This window comes from Syngnathoides biaculeatus, chromosome 11, assembly GCF_019802595.1.
Source record: "Syngnathoides biaculeatus isolate LvHL_M chromosome 11, ASM1980259v1, whole genome shotgun sequence".
NCBI lineage: Eukaryota > Metazoa > Chordata > Actinopteri > Syngnathiformes > Syngnathidae > Syngnathoides > Syngnathoides biaculeatus.
In genome coordinates this window covers 7,455,919-7,470,714 of record NC_084650.1, presented here as the reverse complement: position 1 = coordinate 7,470,714, position 14,796 = coordinate 7,455,919, and the positions used below count along the sequence as shown (strand labels likewise).

Genomic DNA, 14,796 nt, shown 5'->3' with positions numbered 1-14,796 from the left:
TATGGTGGGTTGTAGTGGTGGCTTGGGTCCAGGTTGCGCTCCTCTGCCTTGTTCCTCACAATGTAGGACGTTGACACATTCTTATCGTTTACCTGTTCAAAATGAAGAAGATTTTTCATCTTGCACATCTGTGACTCTTTTAAGGAATAGTTCCTAAACACAGAAATGTCTCTTGATCTTTGTTCTTGTTACTTTGTGGTTCTTTGTTCTGAATGTCGTACCAGGGCAGCACCGACTCCTCTTCTTCTTCTTTTCCTTTTGTTTTTTTTACACACTTAGCCAATAAAGCTGATTCTGATAACATGATTTGAAAAGGGACATCAAAGACAAGAGACAACCCAAGGAAATACAAAATGCAGCTTTCAAATGACTATTCAATTTATTAAGGCACAAAAAAATCCAAACTTTTCTGAGGCTTTGTGAAAAAGTAATTGACCCCGTTGTTAAATCACAGTCACTGAGACTACCCACAAATTTGGGAAAGGTGATCTTTGTCATGGTGGAAGACCCTGTAAGTTTCATCTTCAATCCTCTCACGGAGGGAAGCAGGTTTTTGTTCAAAATGAGATGATAGATGCCCCCATTAATCTTGATACACCCAAATGCCATAAACATGTCTTTAAACAATGCCCTGCTTTTTCTCTTGTGAGTTTATCAGGACACTCTTTCATCCTTGAAGAAACATGTACCTTAGTGTTTATGTGCTGTTGGTGTAGCCATCTGTGTTAGCATTTTCACCGTTTGAGCTTGTCACCATGTAACCTTTTGACCTGAGAAAGCAATAAAAAGAGCAGACAGGGACTACCACTTTGGCAGTCTGAGGGAGCGCACTCATGTATTGGGTCTCCCTGGTGTCCCTCGGGAGAAAGACAATCTTGGTTGGTTTGAGTTCACTCTCTACAGTCCTCAGGCCTGTCTTAGCTGTTTCCATCGGAACATTTCTGACATACCCTTTGCAGAAAACCACCCCCAAAGCAGGATGTTTCCACCTTCTTTATGGTTGCTGGGCTTCCAAATACTTTCCACAAGAATAAACAGATAAATGGTTTAAAAATCTTCCAATATAATTTCTTGGATTTTTTTTCATATTAACACTTGTCCATGACAAAAGTCCATCCGTCGTCTACCACTTTTCTGGGTTGGGTCGCAGGGGCAGTCGCTTTAGCAGAGATGGACAGACTTCTCTTTCCCCAGCCACCTCATCCAGCTCATCCAGAGGGATCCCGAGGTGTTCCCGCGCTAGCCAAGAGACACTCTCTCCAGCTTGTTCTGGGTCGCCCCAAGGTCTCTTTCCGGTGGGACGTGCCTGGAACACCTCACCAGGTAGTCATCTGGATCAGAAGCCCCAGCCACCTCATCTGGCTTCTCTCGATTGGGAGGAGCAGCAGTTCGACACTGAGCCCCTCCTGGCTAACCGAGGTTCTCACCCGATCTCAAAGGGAGAGCCCGGACACCCTGTCGAAGAAACTCATTTCGGCTGCTTGTATCCAGGATTTCGTTGTTTCGGTCAAGACCCACAGCTCGTGAGCATAGGTGAGGGTAGGAATGTACATCGACTGGTATATATAGAGCTTCACCTTTTGACTTAGCTCCCTCTTTACTACAATGGAAAGATACAAAGTCTGCATCAGTGCAGACGCTGCACCAATCTGCCTCTTGATCTCCCACTCCGTTCATTCCTCACTTGTAAACAGGACCCCAAGATACTTGAACTCCTCCACTTGGTGCAGGAGCTCATCTCCTATCCACAGAGGGCACACCACCCTTTTCCGACTAATGTCCATGGTCTCAGATTTGGAGGTGCTGATTCTCATTCCAGCCATTTTACAGTCTGCTGCAAATCTCTCCAGTGAGTGTTGGTGATCACAACTTGATGAAGGCAACAGAACCAGATCATCTGCAAAGAGCAGAGATGCAAAGCTCAATCCACCAAACCATACACCCTCTATGTCTCAGTTGCGCCTAGGAATTCCATTCATAAAAGTTCTGAACAAAATCGGTGACAAAGGGCAGCCTTGGCGGATTCTAACTCTCACCGGAAACAAGTCTGATTTATTGCCACCAATGCGGACCAAACTCTGACAGTGGTACACAGTGCTGATACAGTGTTGACGGTGCACTGCTTCCCACTCCTGAGACGTGGACGGTATACCAGAATTTCATCAAAGCCATCTTGAAGTTGTTCTCCCTGGCCTCACCAAACTCCTCCCACGCCCGGGTTTTTGTCTCAGCGACCACCGGAGCTGCATTCAGTTTTGCCAGCCAGTACGAATCAGCTGCTTCGGGAGCATCAGCCAGAATTGCCCGACAGAAATCCTTCTTCACCTTGACAGCATCCCTCACTGTTGGAGTCCACCAACATGTTTGGGATTGCCGCCATGACAGGCACTGACCACCTTATGACCACAGCTCCGGATGGCCACCTCAGCAATGGAAGCATGGATCACATGTGGACACCATTATGCCTGAACATGGTGTTTGTTGTGGACAATCCGTGATGAGCACAGAAGTCCAGTAAAAGAACACCATTCGGGTTCTGATCGGGGAGAAGAGCGTTCTTCCCAATCACGCCCTTCCAGTTCTCAATGTCATTGCCCATGTGGGCATTGAAGTCCCCCAATAGAATAATGGAGTCCCCAGAGGGAGCACTCTCCAGCATTACCTCTCAAGACTCTAAAAAGCTTGGGTTCTCTGAACTGTTGTTTGGTGTATAGGGACAAACAACAGTCAGGACCCGTCCCCCCACCCGAAGGTGGAGGGAGGCTACCCTCTCATCCACCGGGGTGTACCCTAATGTACAGGCACCGAGGCAGGGAGTAATAATTATACCCACACCTGCTCGGCGTCTCTCACCGTGGGCAACTCCAGAGTGGAACGGTGTCCAACCCCTCTCAAGAGGAGTGGTGTCAGAGCCCAAGCGGTGCGTAGAGGCGAATCCGACTATATCTAGTTGGAACTTCTCGGACTCCATCACTGCCAAAGAGGTGACATTCCATGTCCCTAGAGCTAGTTTCTGTAGCCGGGGATCGGATTGCCAAGGCCCCCATCTTCGGCTACCGCCCAACTTACATTGCACCCGACCCCCGTGGCCCCTCTCTCAGTTGGTGAGCCCATGGTAAGGGGCACCCATGTTGCCCTCTCGGTCTGTGCCCAGCCGAGCCCCATGGGTGGAGGCCTGGCCACCAGGTGCTCACCTTTGAGCCCGACATCCAGGCCGGGCTCCTGAGAGGGGCCCTGTTGATCTGCGTCCGGGCAAGGGAGACCTGAATTCATGAATTTTATTCGTCATAGTAGTTTATGGAGCCGTACTTTGTCTGGTCCCTCACCTACAACTTGTTTGTCATGGTGACCCTACCAGGGACGCGAAGCCCCAGACAACTTAGCTCCTAGAATCATTGGGACACATAAACCCCTAGACCACAATAAGGTGATGGCTCGAGGAGGGGTACATGATAAATATCTTCTTTAAAAAAAAAATCACACTCTGTGGCCATCTTGTGTCTTTAGTTTGATTTTCAAGAAACTACTGCACCCAGGAGAAAAACTATGACAGAAAGCATGACTTATGAGGTGTCACTCAATTTTCGTGCACTCATAAACAGGCTGATTTCAGGATCAACTCCCACAGGGTAGCACAAAATACATCTTCAAACCAATACTATTTACTGTTATAATAACCGTCACAAATAAGGGAAAAGGCCTTATTGGTTGTTTTTCTTTGCTTATGGTGTGTGTTTCCTTCAGGAAATCTTCATACCAATACTATTTACTGTTATTATAGCCAGAGCTTGTCATCTCAGATGAACACATATATGTGTTTGGCACAATTTTTACTCCGGATGCCCTTCCTGATGCAACCCTTCTCAGGGAGTGGAGGCCCCAATGGGATATGAACCCACAACTCTTGGTTTACCAAACTAGTGCTCTAACCACTGAGCTACAGGGCCTCTTTCTTTGCATGAAAATTAATTTGGAGGGACATTGTTGTACGACTCTGTTTTATTTTTTTCCACAGATCATATTTATAAAGTTCTGCCAGTGTTTTGAAAGACGCAATTTTTGTTTATTTTCTGCCAAAACAAGAACAAACAGAACCTGTTTTGTTTTGGAAGGCGTTTATGCAATGCTTTGGACGGAAATGACGCCACATCCCAACGTCAGCTGATGGGACCGCTTTCATTTGTATCCTTGTATTTTTTTTTTGTCGTTGGAAGGTGTCCGAGCTGAATTTCGTTGCGTTCCTGTCTTTAGCGTTCTTGTGCAGCCGACAGGAGAAGCCACCATTACGGCCTGAAAGCCACCTGAGCCTGCTTCCTAAGCTAATGGGCTGTAACAAGCAGGCAGGCAGGCCCTGACCAACAATGAACGCGTACGGCGCAAAGACTTCCTTTTGAGAAAGTATCTTGCCAGTCTACCCAGGAACGTTTGGCAAGCTCATGCGTGGTCGTGTGCAGCCTGACGAAGGAATTGTCTCGGGCGCCACGCCGCGCCGCCGTCCAGCCGTACGATGTGGCTCAAGTTGTTCTTCTTACTCTTGTATTTCATGTTTTTGTTTACGCTAGCTCGCATATTTGAAGCGGTGGTTTGGTATGAGACCGGAGTTTTGGCCTCACAGCTGGTCGACCCGCTTTCCCTTAGCGTGAAGAAGCTGAAGATTATCTTGGAGTGTCGGGGCCTGGGATACGCCGGGCTGGCCGATAAGAAGGATGTCAGCCAGCTGCTACACAATTCAGGTAGACGCCAATTCCACGGGCACGTACGTCCACGAAATACACCGCAATCTCCAGTGTCTGGAGATCAAATTTACGCTTGTCAAATTTGCCATCATCCTTTCCAATGTTCGTATCAGTGTCGATACATTGAGCTCTTTTGGATATTTTAACACTATTCCAGTGCCTCTTATTTTTTTTTGTATTGCAGGCTTAACACTGATGGGGGAAGTCAGCGTTTAAACTATCGCAGTTGAACAAGGTTATTTAAATGTCCATCCACAGCAAAAGAAGAATGGATTGGATTTACAAACGTTATTGTAACCATTTTTTTCTGTATTTCTGGAGGAGTGCATGCGAAGTATTTTGACACAGCAGCATCTCTACATACACTTTAACAGTATGCATTTTTTTCTGGAGTATCACAGCCCCCTAAAATGAATGTGACATAACATAGCAAAAATGTAACTTGGACTTTTATCAGAAATGCAATATCACAACATGTAAAACACTAACAGAAATGTATATTTATGAATGGTGTACAGTAGAGTCCTGCATACTCTTGGTTAGTTTTTCCCCAATATTTTTCCTTTTTCTTCCACTTTTTTCCTCCCCAAAATATTTTCCATGTTTTTTTTTCTTTTTATGGGAGTGAAACCCAACTCTGAAAATGCCTTTTGTTGGTTTATCACTGATTATTCAAGACTCTTACTGGGTTTAAAAAATAATGAATGCATTTGTGATGCATGTCAGTTATCTGCAGATTTTTGGTGTTCACAGTCCAGTTCTGTCCACAAATAGTGGTGGTCCATTGTACTTTGAATACTAACATACTCTAATGTTCATGGGCATCCAATTATTTACCTTGTCAATAGGACCTTGGCTTTAATATATTAACATACATGCCACAAAGGTTAACTTCTCTCATTCTATTTCAAATAGTGGAAAGTTGTGCTGTCTCTGATCATCTGGAAGAGTTGCACTGTGCATGTAGCAGGCTCAGAGCCTAGTTAGGAAGCGGTATGATTAATAAAAAATAATCTCTCAAATTTTAGGGGTGTAGGAAATGAGAGTCCAGTTCGTGGTGCTCGAGATCTCTCAAAAATGGTCTATCAATGCCCATGGTTACTTGAAAGCCAGATAAAATTATTTTCCATGCTTGAAACTTCAAACTGTGACAGAACTCGAGGCGTGGCAAAACAAATAGAGCTTCTACATTTAGTGGTGCAAAAAACTGAGTTTAAAGGAAAAGAGATGATGATCACCATGTACCAAAAAATGGAAACTTAAAAGTCACAATGTTTTGGCTGTTAAGACCTCCACAGAGTGACTTGCTAACATGGAGTATTTATAAAGGCGACAATTTTATTCAATTGGTTTTGTCATATGGGTGTCCGCAAAAAAAAAAAAAAAAAAAAACTTAGAAACTCAACTCTGTTTGATCTAGTTTTGTACCTGGATGGTCTATATTTGGGTGAAACCGTCCACTTTCTTCTGATCTGTTGCCTATGTCTCGAAGATGTTTGTAATGTTGACAGCGATGGCTGAGGAGTGGAAAGCTAACCTTGAGAAATTTGAATTACAGTACCTGATTTCAAGGCCCCCAACAGAAAAAAGTTTTGGACTCAAGAGTGGATGGATGATTTTAATTCATATTTCACACATTTACTGAAGAAACATGGAGAGACTATACACCCTTTAAAAAAAATGATTATCATCAAAAAGGTTTTCCAAAATTACATTTACAGGGACATACAGTGAAAAAAAAATAAGTATTTGAACAACCTGCTATATTGCAAGTTCTCACACTTAGAAATCATGGAGGGGTCTGAAATTTTCATTGTAGGTGCATTTCCACTGTGGGAGAGATCATGTAAAAAGAAAAATTCAGAAATTGTAATTTTTTAACAATTTATTTGTGTGATATATCAAATAAGTATTGGAACACATCTATCAGCCACAATTCGGACCCTCAAAAACCTGTTAGACCGCCTTTAAAAGTCCGCCTCCACTCCATGTATTATCCTAAATCAGATGCACCTGTGTGAGGTAGTTAGCTGCATGAAGACACCTGTCCACCCCATACAATCAGTAAGACTCAAACTTGTAACATGGTCAAGACCAAAGAGCTGTCCAAAGACAAAATTGTACAACTCCACATGGCTGGAAAGGGCTACGGAGAAATTGCCAAAAAGGTTGGTTAAAAAAAGGTCCACTGTTGGAGCAATCATTAGGAAATGGAAGAAGCTAAACATGACGGTCAATCTCAATCGGAGTGGAGCCCCGTGGCAGATATCACCTCGTGGGGTCTCAGTGATCCTTAGAAAGGTGAGGAATCAGCCCAGGACTACACGACAGGACCTGGTCAATGACCTGAAAAGAGCTGGGGCCACCGTTTCCAAGGTGACTTGGTACGTTTCCAAGGTGACTCTTGGTAATACATTAAGACGTCATGGTTTGAAATCATGAATGGCACTGAAAGTTCCCCTGATTAAACCAGCATACGTCAAGGCCCATCTTAAGTTTGCCATTGACCATTTGAAAGATAGAGAGCAGTCATGGGAGAAAGTTTTGTGGTTAGACGAGACCCAAATGGAACTTTTTGATCATAATTCCACTAACCGTGTTTGGAGGAAGGCAAATGATGAGTTGCATCCCAAGAACACCATCCCTACTGTGAAGTATGCGGGTGGTAGCCTCATGCTTTGGGGGTGTTTTTCTGCACATGGGACAGGACGACTGCACTGTATTAAGAAGAGGATGACCATGGCTATATATTGTGAGATTTTGGGGAACAACCTCTTTCCCTCAGTAAGAGCATTGACGATGGGTCGTGGCTGGGTCTTTCAACATTGACCTGAAGGACACAGCCAGGAAAACCAAGGAGTGGCTCCGTAAGAAACATATCAAGGTTCTGGCTTGGCCTAGCCAGTCTCCAGATCCAAACGCAACAGAAAATCTTTGGGGGAGCTGAAACTCTGTGTTTCTCAGCGACAGCCCAGAAACCTGTCTGATCTAGAGAAGATCTCTGTGGAGGAGTGGGTCAAAACTCCTCCTGCAGTGTGTGCAAACCTGGTGAACAACTGCAGAAAACGTTTGACCTCTGTAATTGCGAACAAAAGCTACTGTACCAAATATTAACATTGGTTTTCTCAGGTGTTCAAATACTTATTTGCAGCTGTATCACACAAATAAATCATTAAAAAAATCATACATTGTGATTTCTGGATTTTTCCATATAGATTATCTCTCACAGTGCACATGCACCTACGACGAAAATTTCAGACCCCTCTTATTTCTTAGTGGGAGAACTTGTAATATAGCAAGGTGTTCAAATACTTATTTTCTTCACTGTATGTCCTTGTAAATGTAATTTTGGAAAAACATTTTGATGATATTCTCATACAGAATCTCTCATGACCTTGCATCCTTTGAGTACCATTCCAGAAAATAAGTAATTTTTGAAAACTGGGCCACAAGCAGGGCAGAGGAATGAAGCAGTGATGCCAGGGAGGGAATGGCTCCTAATTGTACTGAAGCTCCATCCGTGCCCAGTACCACCACCCCAGAAATCCTTGAATGGGTTTTGTTCAAAAGTTCCTCATTTACAGTATACATACATATGTACAGTTGAAGACAGCTTACATGCACTGTAAACGTCTGACTTCAACTGTATGTACTGTATATGTGGACTAAGTGCATGACGTGATCTAAGAGGCCAGATTTCTGTAGACCAGAAGTTTGAACCTTCAAAAGACTGCTTCCCCCAGCCCCACAACATACAGGGCTAAATATTTAAAGATGACCCCACGACACAAAGCACATCAAAACCAGTACCTCCCAACAAGGGTGCACCTAGCACACTCCAAAGAGCAGATGAGGAGCCCCCCAGCAAGCCAGAGGCCAGGCTGAGGCATCAGGTGTGCAAAAGCAGTCTTAAACCCTATAGAGCATGTATTTTCTTACAAAAGAGGAGACAGGGGAATAATCCACCAAAACCTCTGGAAGAGGCTGTCGTGAATTGTTTTTTTTTGCTTCACCTTTCTGGTTACAACTTTAGGTTCTTTGTTGTTGTTAAAAATACAAACCTTTCAAAAACAGGCCTACTGCTTTGTTTATGGCTTGGAGACTAAATGATTACAACAATTATCTAGTTCATTCAAATTGTGTTCATTGTTTAATTGTTAGCCATGTATCAACAGATGTTGGCAGCATTTGATGAAATGAGTTCTTCTCAAAACCACAGGAGAGTTGACACACGGGGAGCTTTATTCTGCCATCAAAAAAGAGACAGAGCAAACAGAGGCAGGTGATGCCAGCAGCTTAGATTTCAGTGGAGAGATGCACTTCTATGAATTAGTGGAGGACACTAAAGATGGCGTCTGGTTGATTCAGGTAATCTTAATTTTTGGCACTGTGAATATTTTTTTTACAAAACATTGCTATTTAAATGCTGGTTCTTAATTTTGTGTGTGAGGAGAAGAAATGCATCAGTATACAACCTCAGATGTAGCATGGAGGAATTGTTTATTGTTGGGCAAGAGTTATGCTAAGTTCTCGCCGTACGTGTATTAGGTGTTTGATTGGGTGTGATTCCATAGAAAGTCAATGCACTTTGGGCAGCTAGATTATAATTGATGCGGGGCGATGAGAATGACACGGATGAGACGAGTACATGCAGATTCTCCTCGGTCGTCGAGCTCTCTAAACTAGGATGAGTTGAACTCGTCCGCAAAGAAATGTCGCTGCCTCACAAAGGAGAGGCCCCGGTCTTTGCCGGGTTTACAGTGCTGAAGAAGCGCATGCATGTTCAGTGTTTCCAAATCTGCCATGCGATGGACGTGTGCTGAAGATCTGTCGCGTTCGTTGGTTGTGTAGCATTAGAAGATGCAACATTTCATTTTAGTTCCTGTGTACTGTGCAGCGGGTGCCGAGGAAAATTTTTCCCCATTGGAATACATTTGCCATGGTGTATGGGTTCAATGGCCATTTATACCCTCCCTGCCCTTTGTACGCCACTGTGTTGACCTTTCTTCTGACTCCTTTGAAATACTGTATATTTGCATGTCTGTGCAGGTCATTGGTCAGGATCGAGAAGCTCTGCTCAGTAAGTCCAATTGGGGGAAGATGGTACAGAAAGTGTCACAGTTTGGAATCCGAACTGGAACATTTAACTGTTCTCTTGACCACAGGTGGGAATCACAACATTACAATGAGGAGGAATATTCCAGAGCAAAATGTAATTGGTTGTTTCCAATGATTGATTTATTATTTCTCAAATAAATAATAGCGATTGAAACCGAAGCATTTAAATTTCTGTTGTTGATCGAAACCTCTGCAATGATGACTCGTAGACATAAGAAAAGGAAAAAGGGGGAAAAAGATGACAAAACAATTTTATTATAGTTTAGGAGCTCATTATAGTTTCGTAACTCAGAACATATACAACAAATTAAAATTTAAGATTTTAGTTTTTTGTGACTCACTTAACTAATGAGCTGTATGCGATAAGTTGTTTGAGTCTGAATCTGTTTTTGTTTCCGAGGCTAACCAAGAAATATAGTAGAATCGTGGTATCTCGTCAGTTTGCTTTTTTTTTTCGAACACCAGTTGACAGGTGTCAAACCGGTTGACTCCATGCAATAACAAAAAAGCACTTATTTTAACTAATTATCTGTAAATTACAGGAAAGGCTTAGTTTTTTTTAATTTGCACATTCATTTACAATCAAAATAAAATTGCAAAGTGCTATTGTCAATTTTCTTGGTCTGGATTTGGAATATTCCAGATGTACAGTAATTGCTCGTTTTTTGCGGTTAATTAGGACTAGAACCACGTGCAAAAATTGAAAAACCGTAAAGTAGCACAAGATTTATGCTTGTGGGTATCAGAATGTTTAAAATATGGAAACAATATTTGTACTTTGCATATTTGACACAAATAGAGGTATTTAAATATTCAATTATAAAATCTCAAAATACAATATATACAATATTATAAATTTATAATACAAATATAAATTACAAAACACTTACTGTATATATGACCATATAGTTACCATTCATCACCTGAAGCCTCTTCTGCTGGAGGCGGTGGCGATATAGCGGAGTTTTTAAGCTTTGAGATGGGGAGTTGTTTTGTGTGTGTGTGTGTGTGTGTGTGTGTACCAGAATGTTTAAAATATATCTACAGTATGCATTTACACTTTGCATATTTGAGAAAAACATTTTCAACAGTATGTATCTAGTTAAAGCTTTATTTATTAAAACCGTGCGCTGCACATTAACATTTTTATTGCAGTACGTATGTAATTAACATTCTTCACTAACTGTACGAAGGCCCATAAGGGTCGGGTGCAATTTGAGGTAGGCGGTGGCAAAAAGCCAGGGACCTTGGCGATCCGATCCCCGGCTACAGAAACTACCTCTAGGACATGGAATGTCATCTCTCTGGTAGGGAACGAGCCTGAGCTGGTGCATTACGTTGAGAGGTTTCGACTAGATATAATCGGAGTCGCCTCTCCGCACCGCTTGGGCTCTGGTACCAGTCCTCTTGAGAGGGGTTGGACTCTGTTCCACTTTGGAGTTGCCCACAGTGAGAGGTGCCAAGCAGGTGTTGGGTATACTTATTGTCCCCTGGCAGGGCAGATGGTTCACCCTGGTGGATGAAAGGGTAGCGTCCCACCACCTTTGAGTGGGGGGACGGGTCCTGACTGATGTGTGTGTTTCTGTTCACCAAACAACAGTTCAGAGTACCCACCCTTTTTGGAGTCCTTCGATGAAGTGCTGGATAGAGCTTCCTCTGGGGACCCATCATTCTGTTGAGGGACTTCAATGCCCACGTGGGCAATGATAGTGAGACGTGGAAGGGTGTGATTGGGAAGAGCCCCCCAAATCAGAAATCTGAGTGGTGTTCTGTTACTGGACTTCTGTACTCATCATGGATTCTCCACAACGAACACCATGTTCAGCCATAAGGGTGTACACATTGCACTTGGCACCAGGACACCCTAAGTCGCATTTTGATTATCAACTTTGTGGTCATGTCATCGTACTTGCGGTTGCATGTCTTGGAGACTCAGGTGAAGAGATGGGTGGAGCTGTCAACTGATCACCCCCTGGTGGTGAGTTTGCTCCATGGTGGAGGAAGATGCCAGTCTGACGTGGTAGACCCAAACGTATCGTGAGGGTCTGCTGGGAATGGCTGTCAGATTCCCCTGTCAAAAGGAATTTCAATTCCCATCTCCGAAAGAACTTTGCTCATGTTCCAGGGGAGGCGGGGGACATTGAGTCCAAGTGTATGACGTTCTGCGCCTCCATTGCTGAGGCGGCCGACTAGAGCTGTGGAGGTAAATTGGTCGGTGCCTTTTGTGGCGGCAATCCCTGAAGACGTTGGTGGACACCAACAATGAGGGATGCCGTCAAGATGAAGGAGTCCGATTGGGCATTTCTGGCCTGTGGGACTCCCGAAGCAGGTGATATTGACTGGCTGGCCAAACGGAATGCAGCTTTAGTGGTCGCTGAGGCAAAAACACGGCCTTCAAGATGCCTTCGAGCAATTTCTGGTCCACCATCCTGCTTCTCAAGAGGGGGAAGGAGTGCACCATTAACACTGTTTATAGTGAGGATGGGGCACTGCTGACCTCAACTCGGGATGTTGTGAGTCGGTAGGAAGAATACTAAGAATGTGGTTTTCATCCTAGCTGTGGAACAGTGGACCAGCTCTACATCCTTGGCATGATCCTCGAGGTGAATGGGAGTTTGCCCAACCAGTCTACATGTGTTTTGTGGACTTGGAGAAGGCGTTCGACCGTGTCCCTTGGGGAGTTCTGCGTGGTGTTCTTCGGGATTATGGGGTACTGAACCCCCTAATACGGACTCTTCGGTCCCTGTACGACCGGTGTCAGCATTTGGTCCGCATTGCTGGCAGTAAGCTGAACTCGCTTTCTGATGAGCGTTGGACTCAGCCAAGGCTGCCCTTTGTCACCAATTTTATTCATAACTTTTATGGACAATTTATCTGTGCAGCTGAGTTGTAGAGGGTGTCTGGTTTGGTGGCCTCAGCATTGCATCTCTGCTCTTTGCAGAGGATGTGGTTCTGTTGGCTTCATCAAGGGGTGATTTCAAACGCTAAAACGGTTCGCAGCCAAGTGTGAACCGGCAGGGCTAAGAATCAGCATCCCAAATCTGATACCATGGTCCTCAGTCGGAAAAGAGTAGCGTTCCCTCAACAGGTTGGAGATGAGATCCTGCACCAAGTAGAGTATTTTAGGGTCTTGTTCACGAGTGAGGGGAGAATGGTGCAGATTAATGACAAGGGGATCAGTGCAGCGTCTGCAGTGAAGCAGACTTTGTATCTGTCCATTGTGGTAAAGAAAGAGCGAAGTCGAAAAGTGAAGCCAACAATTTACCAGTCAATCTATGTTCCTACCCTCACAAGCTGTTGTGACCAAAAGAACACGAGCCTGGATACAAGCGGCCGAAATGAGTTTCCTTTGCAGGGTGTCCGGGCTTTCCTTTAGAGAGAGGGTGAGAAGCTCGGTCATCCAGGAGGGGCTCAGTGTTGACCCGGTGCTCCTCCGCATTGAGAGGAGCCAGATGAGGTGGCTGGGGGTTCTGATCCGTATGCCTCTCGGATGCTTCCCTGGTGAGGTGTTCTGGGGATGTCCCGCTGGAAAAAGACCCTGGGGACAACCCAGGACATGGTGGAGATACTATCCTTGGCTTTCCTGGGAACACCTTGGGATCACTCTGGAAGCGATGAATGAAATGGCTGGGTAAAGGGATGTCTGGGTATCCCTGCTCAAGCTACTGCCACGTGACCAGACCCTGAGAAGTGGTAGAAGATGGATGTGTGGCACCATCTAAACACACATGGCTTAATGCCTTAAGTCTTATTGACAGATATCGGCAGCCTTTGCAAGATTGCCCGTTATGGATACCTGTTATTGGTACTCGTCCATCGCTAAACATGAGCTTTGTATTTTATATTTCATAAAGTGATATCCACCACTGTCTCTCAGTTGTCAGACAGATAAATTTTGACCACCCCATCTCATTTTCACATGTCAAATTGGAAAAGATCACTGGATGAATGTGAAAATATATTCTGTTCCTTCCACAAGGTCTTGTATCAGACGTGGCTGGCAGCGTTCCACTCTCATCATGTCAGTTCCACAGACATCAGCATCTAAGGGAAAAGTAATTCTGAAGGAATACAACGGCCGTCGCGTTGAACCTGAACATATCTTCCGGTGGATGACGTCGCATTTGTCTCACCACATGAAGAGACTGAGTCATTTGGAGAAACTGCAGGAAGAGTGGCGCCCTGACCTGCTCCACCCGTTAAAGATGTTTCTGTTCGCCTCCCTGCCACAGCCGCCTGTTTTCTTCTCCTCACTCTCTATTAAATTCACCGGCAGAATTGAGTTTATATTTGTGGACATGAGTCGCTGGGACAACCACAGCAGCCTATTAGAGATTGGTGTGACGCAGAGCCCTGCCTACATCCTGAAGATGCCAGAGGGCATATATCACTATGGCAATAGGTGACCATTTGGTGTTGGACAGATCCTATTAGATCAGATAAGATTAGAACAAAGATTATATTTTCATTTCTCTGTTTTTTTTTTTTTTGTTTGTTTTGTTACATCATTCTCTGCAGTACTGGTGAGTTCTTGTCTGTGGCAGCCATGGACACCTTCCTGCGATCAGTCCAACCAGAGGTCAATGACCTTTTTGTCCTCAGTCTTGTCATCATCAACCTGTTGGCTTGGATGGATCTCTTTATTACACAGGTAAACCTCAGCTCCAAATACTTGAGTCTTACTACGAGTACTCAATCTATTTAGATTCATTATACACATCGTTTGAGGTGTACATTCATGGTGATAACCTTTGTGCACAGGGCGCAACAGTGAAACGGTTTGTTGTTCTAATCCGCACACTAGGGACCTATAACTCCATCCTGTTGGTGTCCTGGCTTCCATTTCTGGTAGGTAAATGTATCTTACGCAGCAAAATATAAAACTCATACTGCATTCTGAGCCCATTACCGTAATTTCTTGAATATAATACGCACCCCCAAA

The 14,796-nt window shown here is 44.2% G+C and overlaps 1 protein-coding gene across 14 annotated transcripts in view; it reads left to right on the top strand.

Annotated features, from left to right (window-relative positions):
• The first annotated feature begins 4,020 nt into the window (after nucleotides 1-4,020).
• rnf103 (ring finger protein 103) overlaps nucleotides 4,021-14,796 on the top strand; it is a 68,589-nt gene continuing 57,813 nt past the window's right edge. For 2 of the 14 annotated variants that reach the window (XM_061834154.1, XM_061834149.1), the window contains exons 1-6: nucleotides 4,115-4,733; nucleotides 8,956-9,104; nucleotides 9,786-9,901; nucleotides 13,834-14,256; nucleotides 14,373-14,505; nucleotides 14,616-14,702. In XM_061834154.1, the coding sequence (XP_061690138.1) occupies nucleotides 4,508-4,733; nucleotides 8,956-9,104; nucleotides 9,786-9,901; nucleotides 13,834-14,256; nucleotides 14,373-14,505; nucleotides 14,616-14,702 (1,134 nt within the window). In that variant the 5' untranslated portion in view covers nucleotides 4,115-4,507. Of the gene's footprint in view, nucleotides 4,734-4,920; nucleotides 5,110-8,955; nucleotides 9,105-9,785; nucleotides 9,949-13,833; nucleotides 14,257-14,372; nucleotides 14,506-14,615; nucleotides 14,703-14,796 lie in introns of those variants that run through there. The other 12 variants (XM_061834151.1, XM_061834150.1, XM_061834157.1 and 9 more) reach the window with 12 other exon arrangements.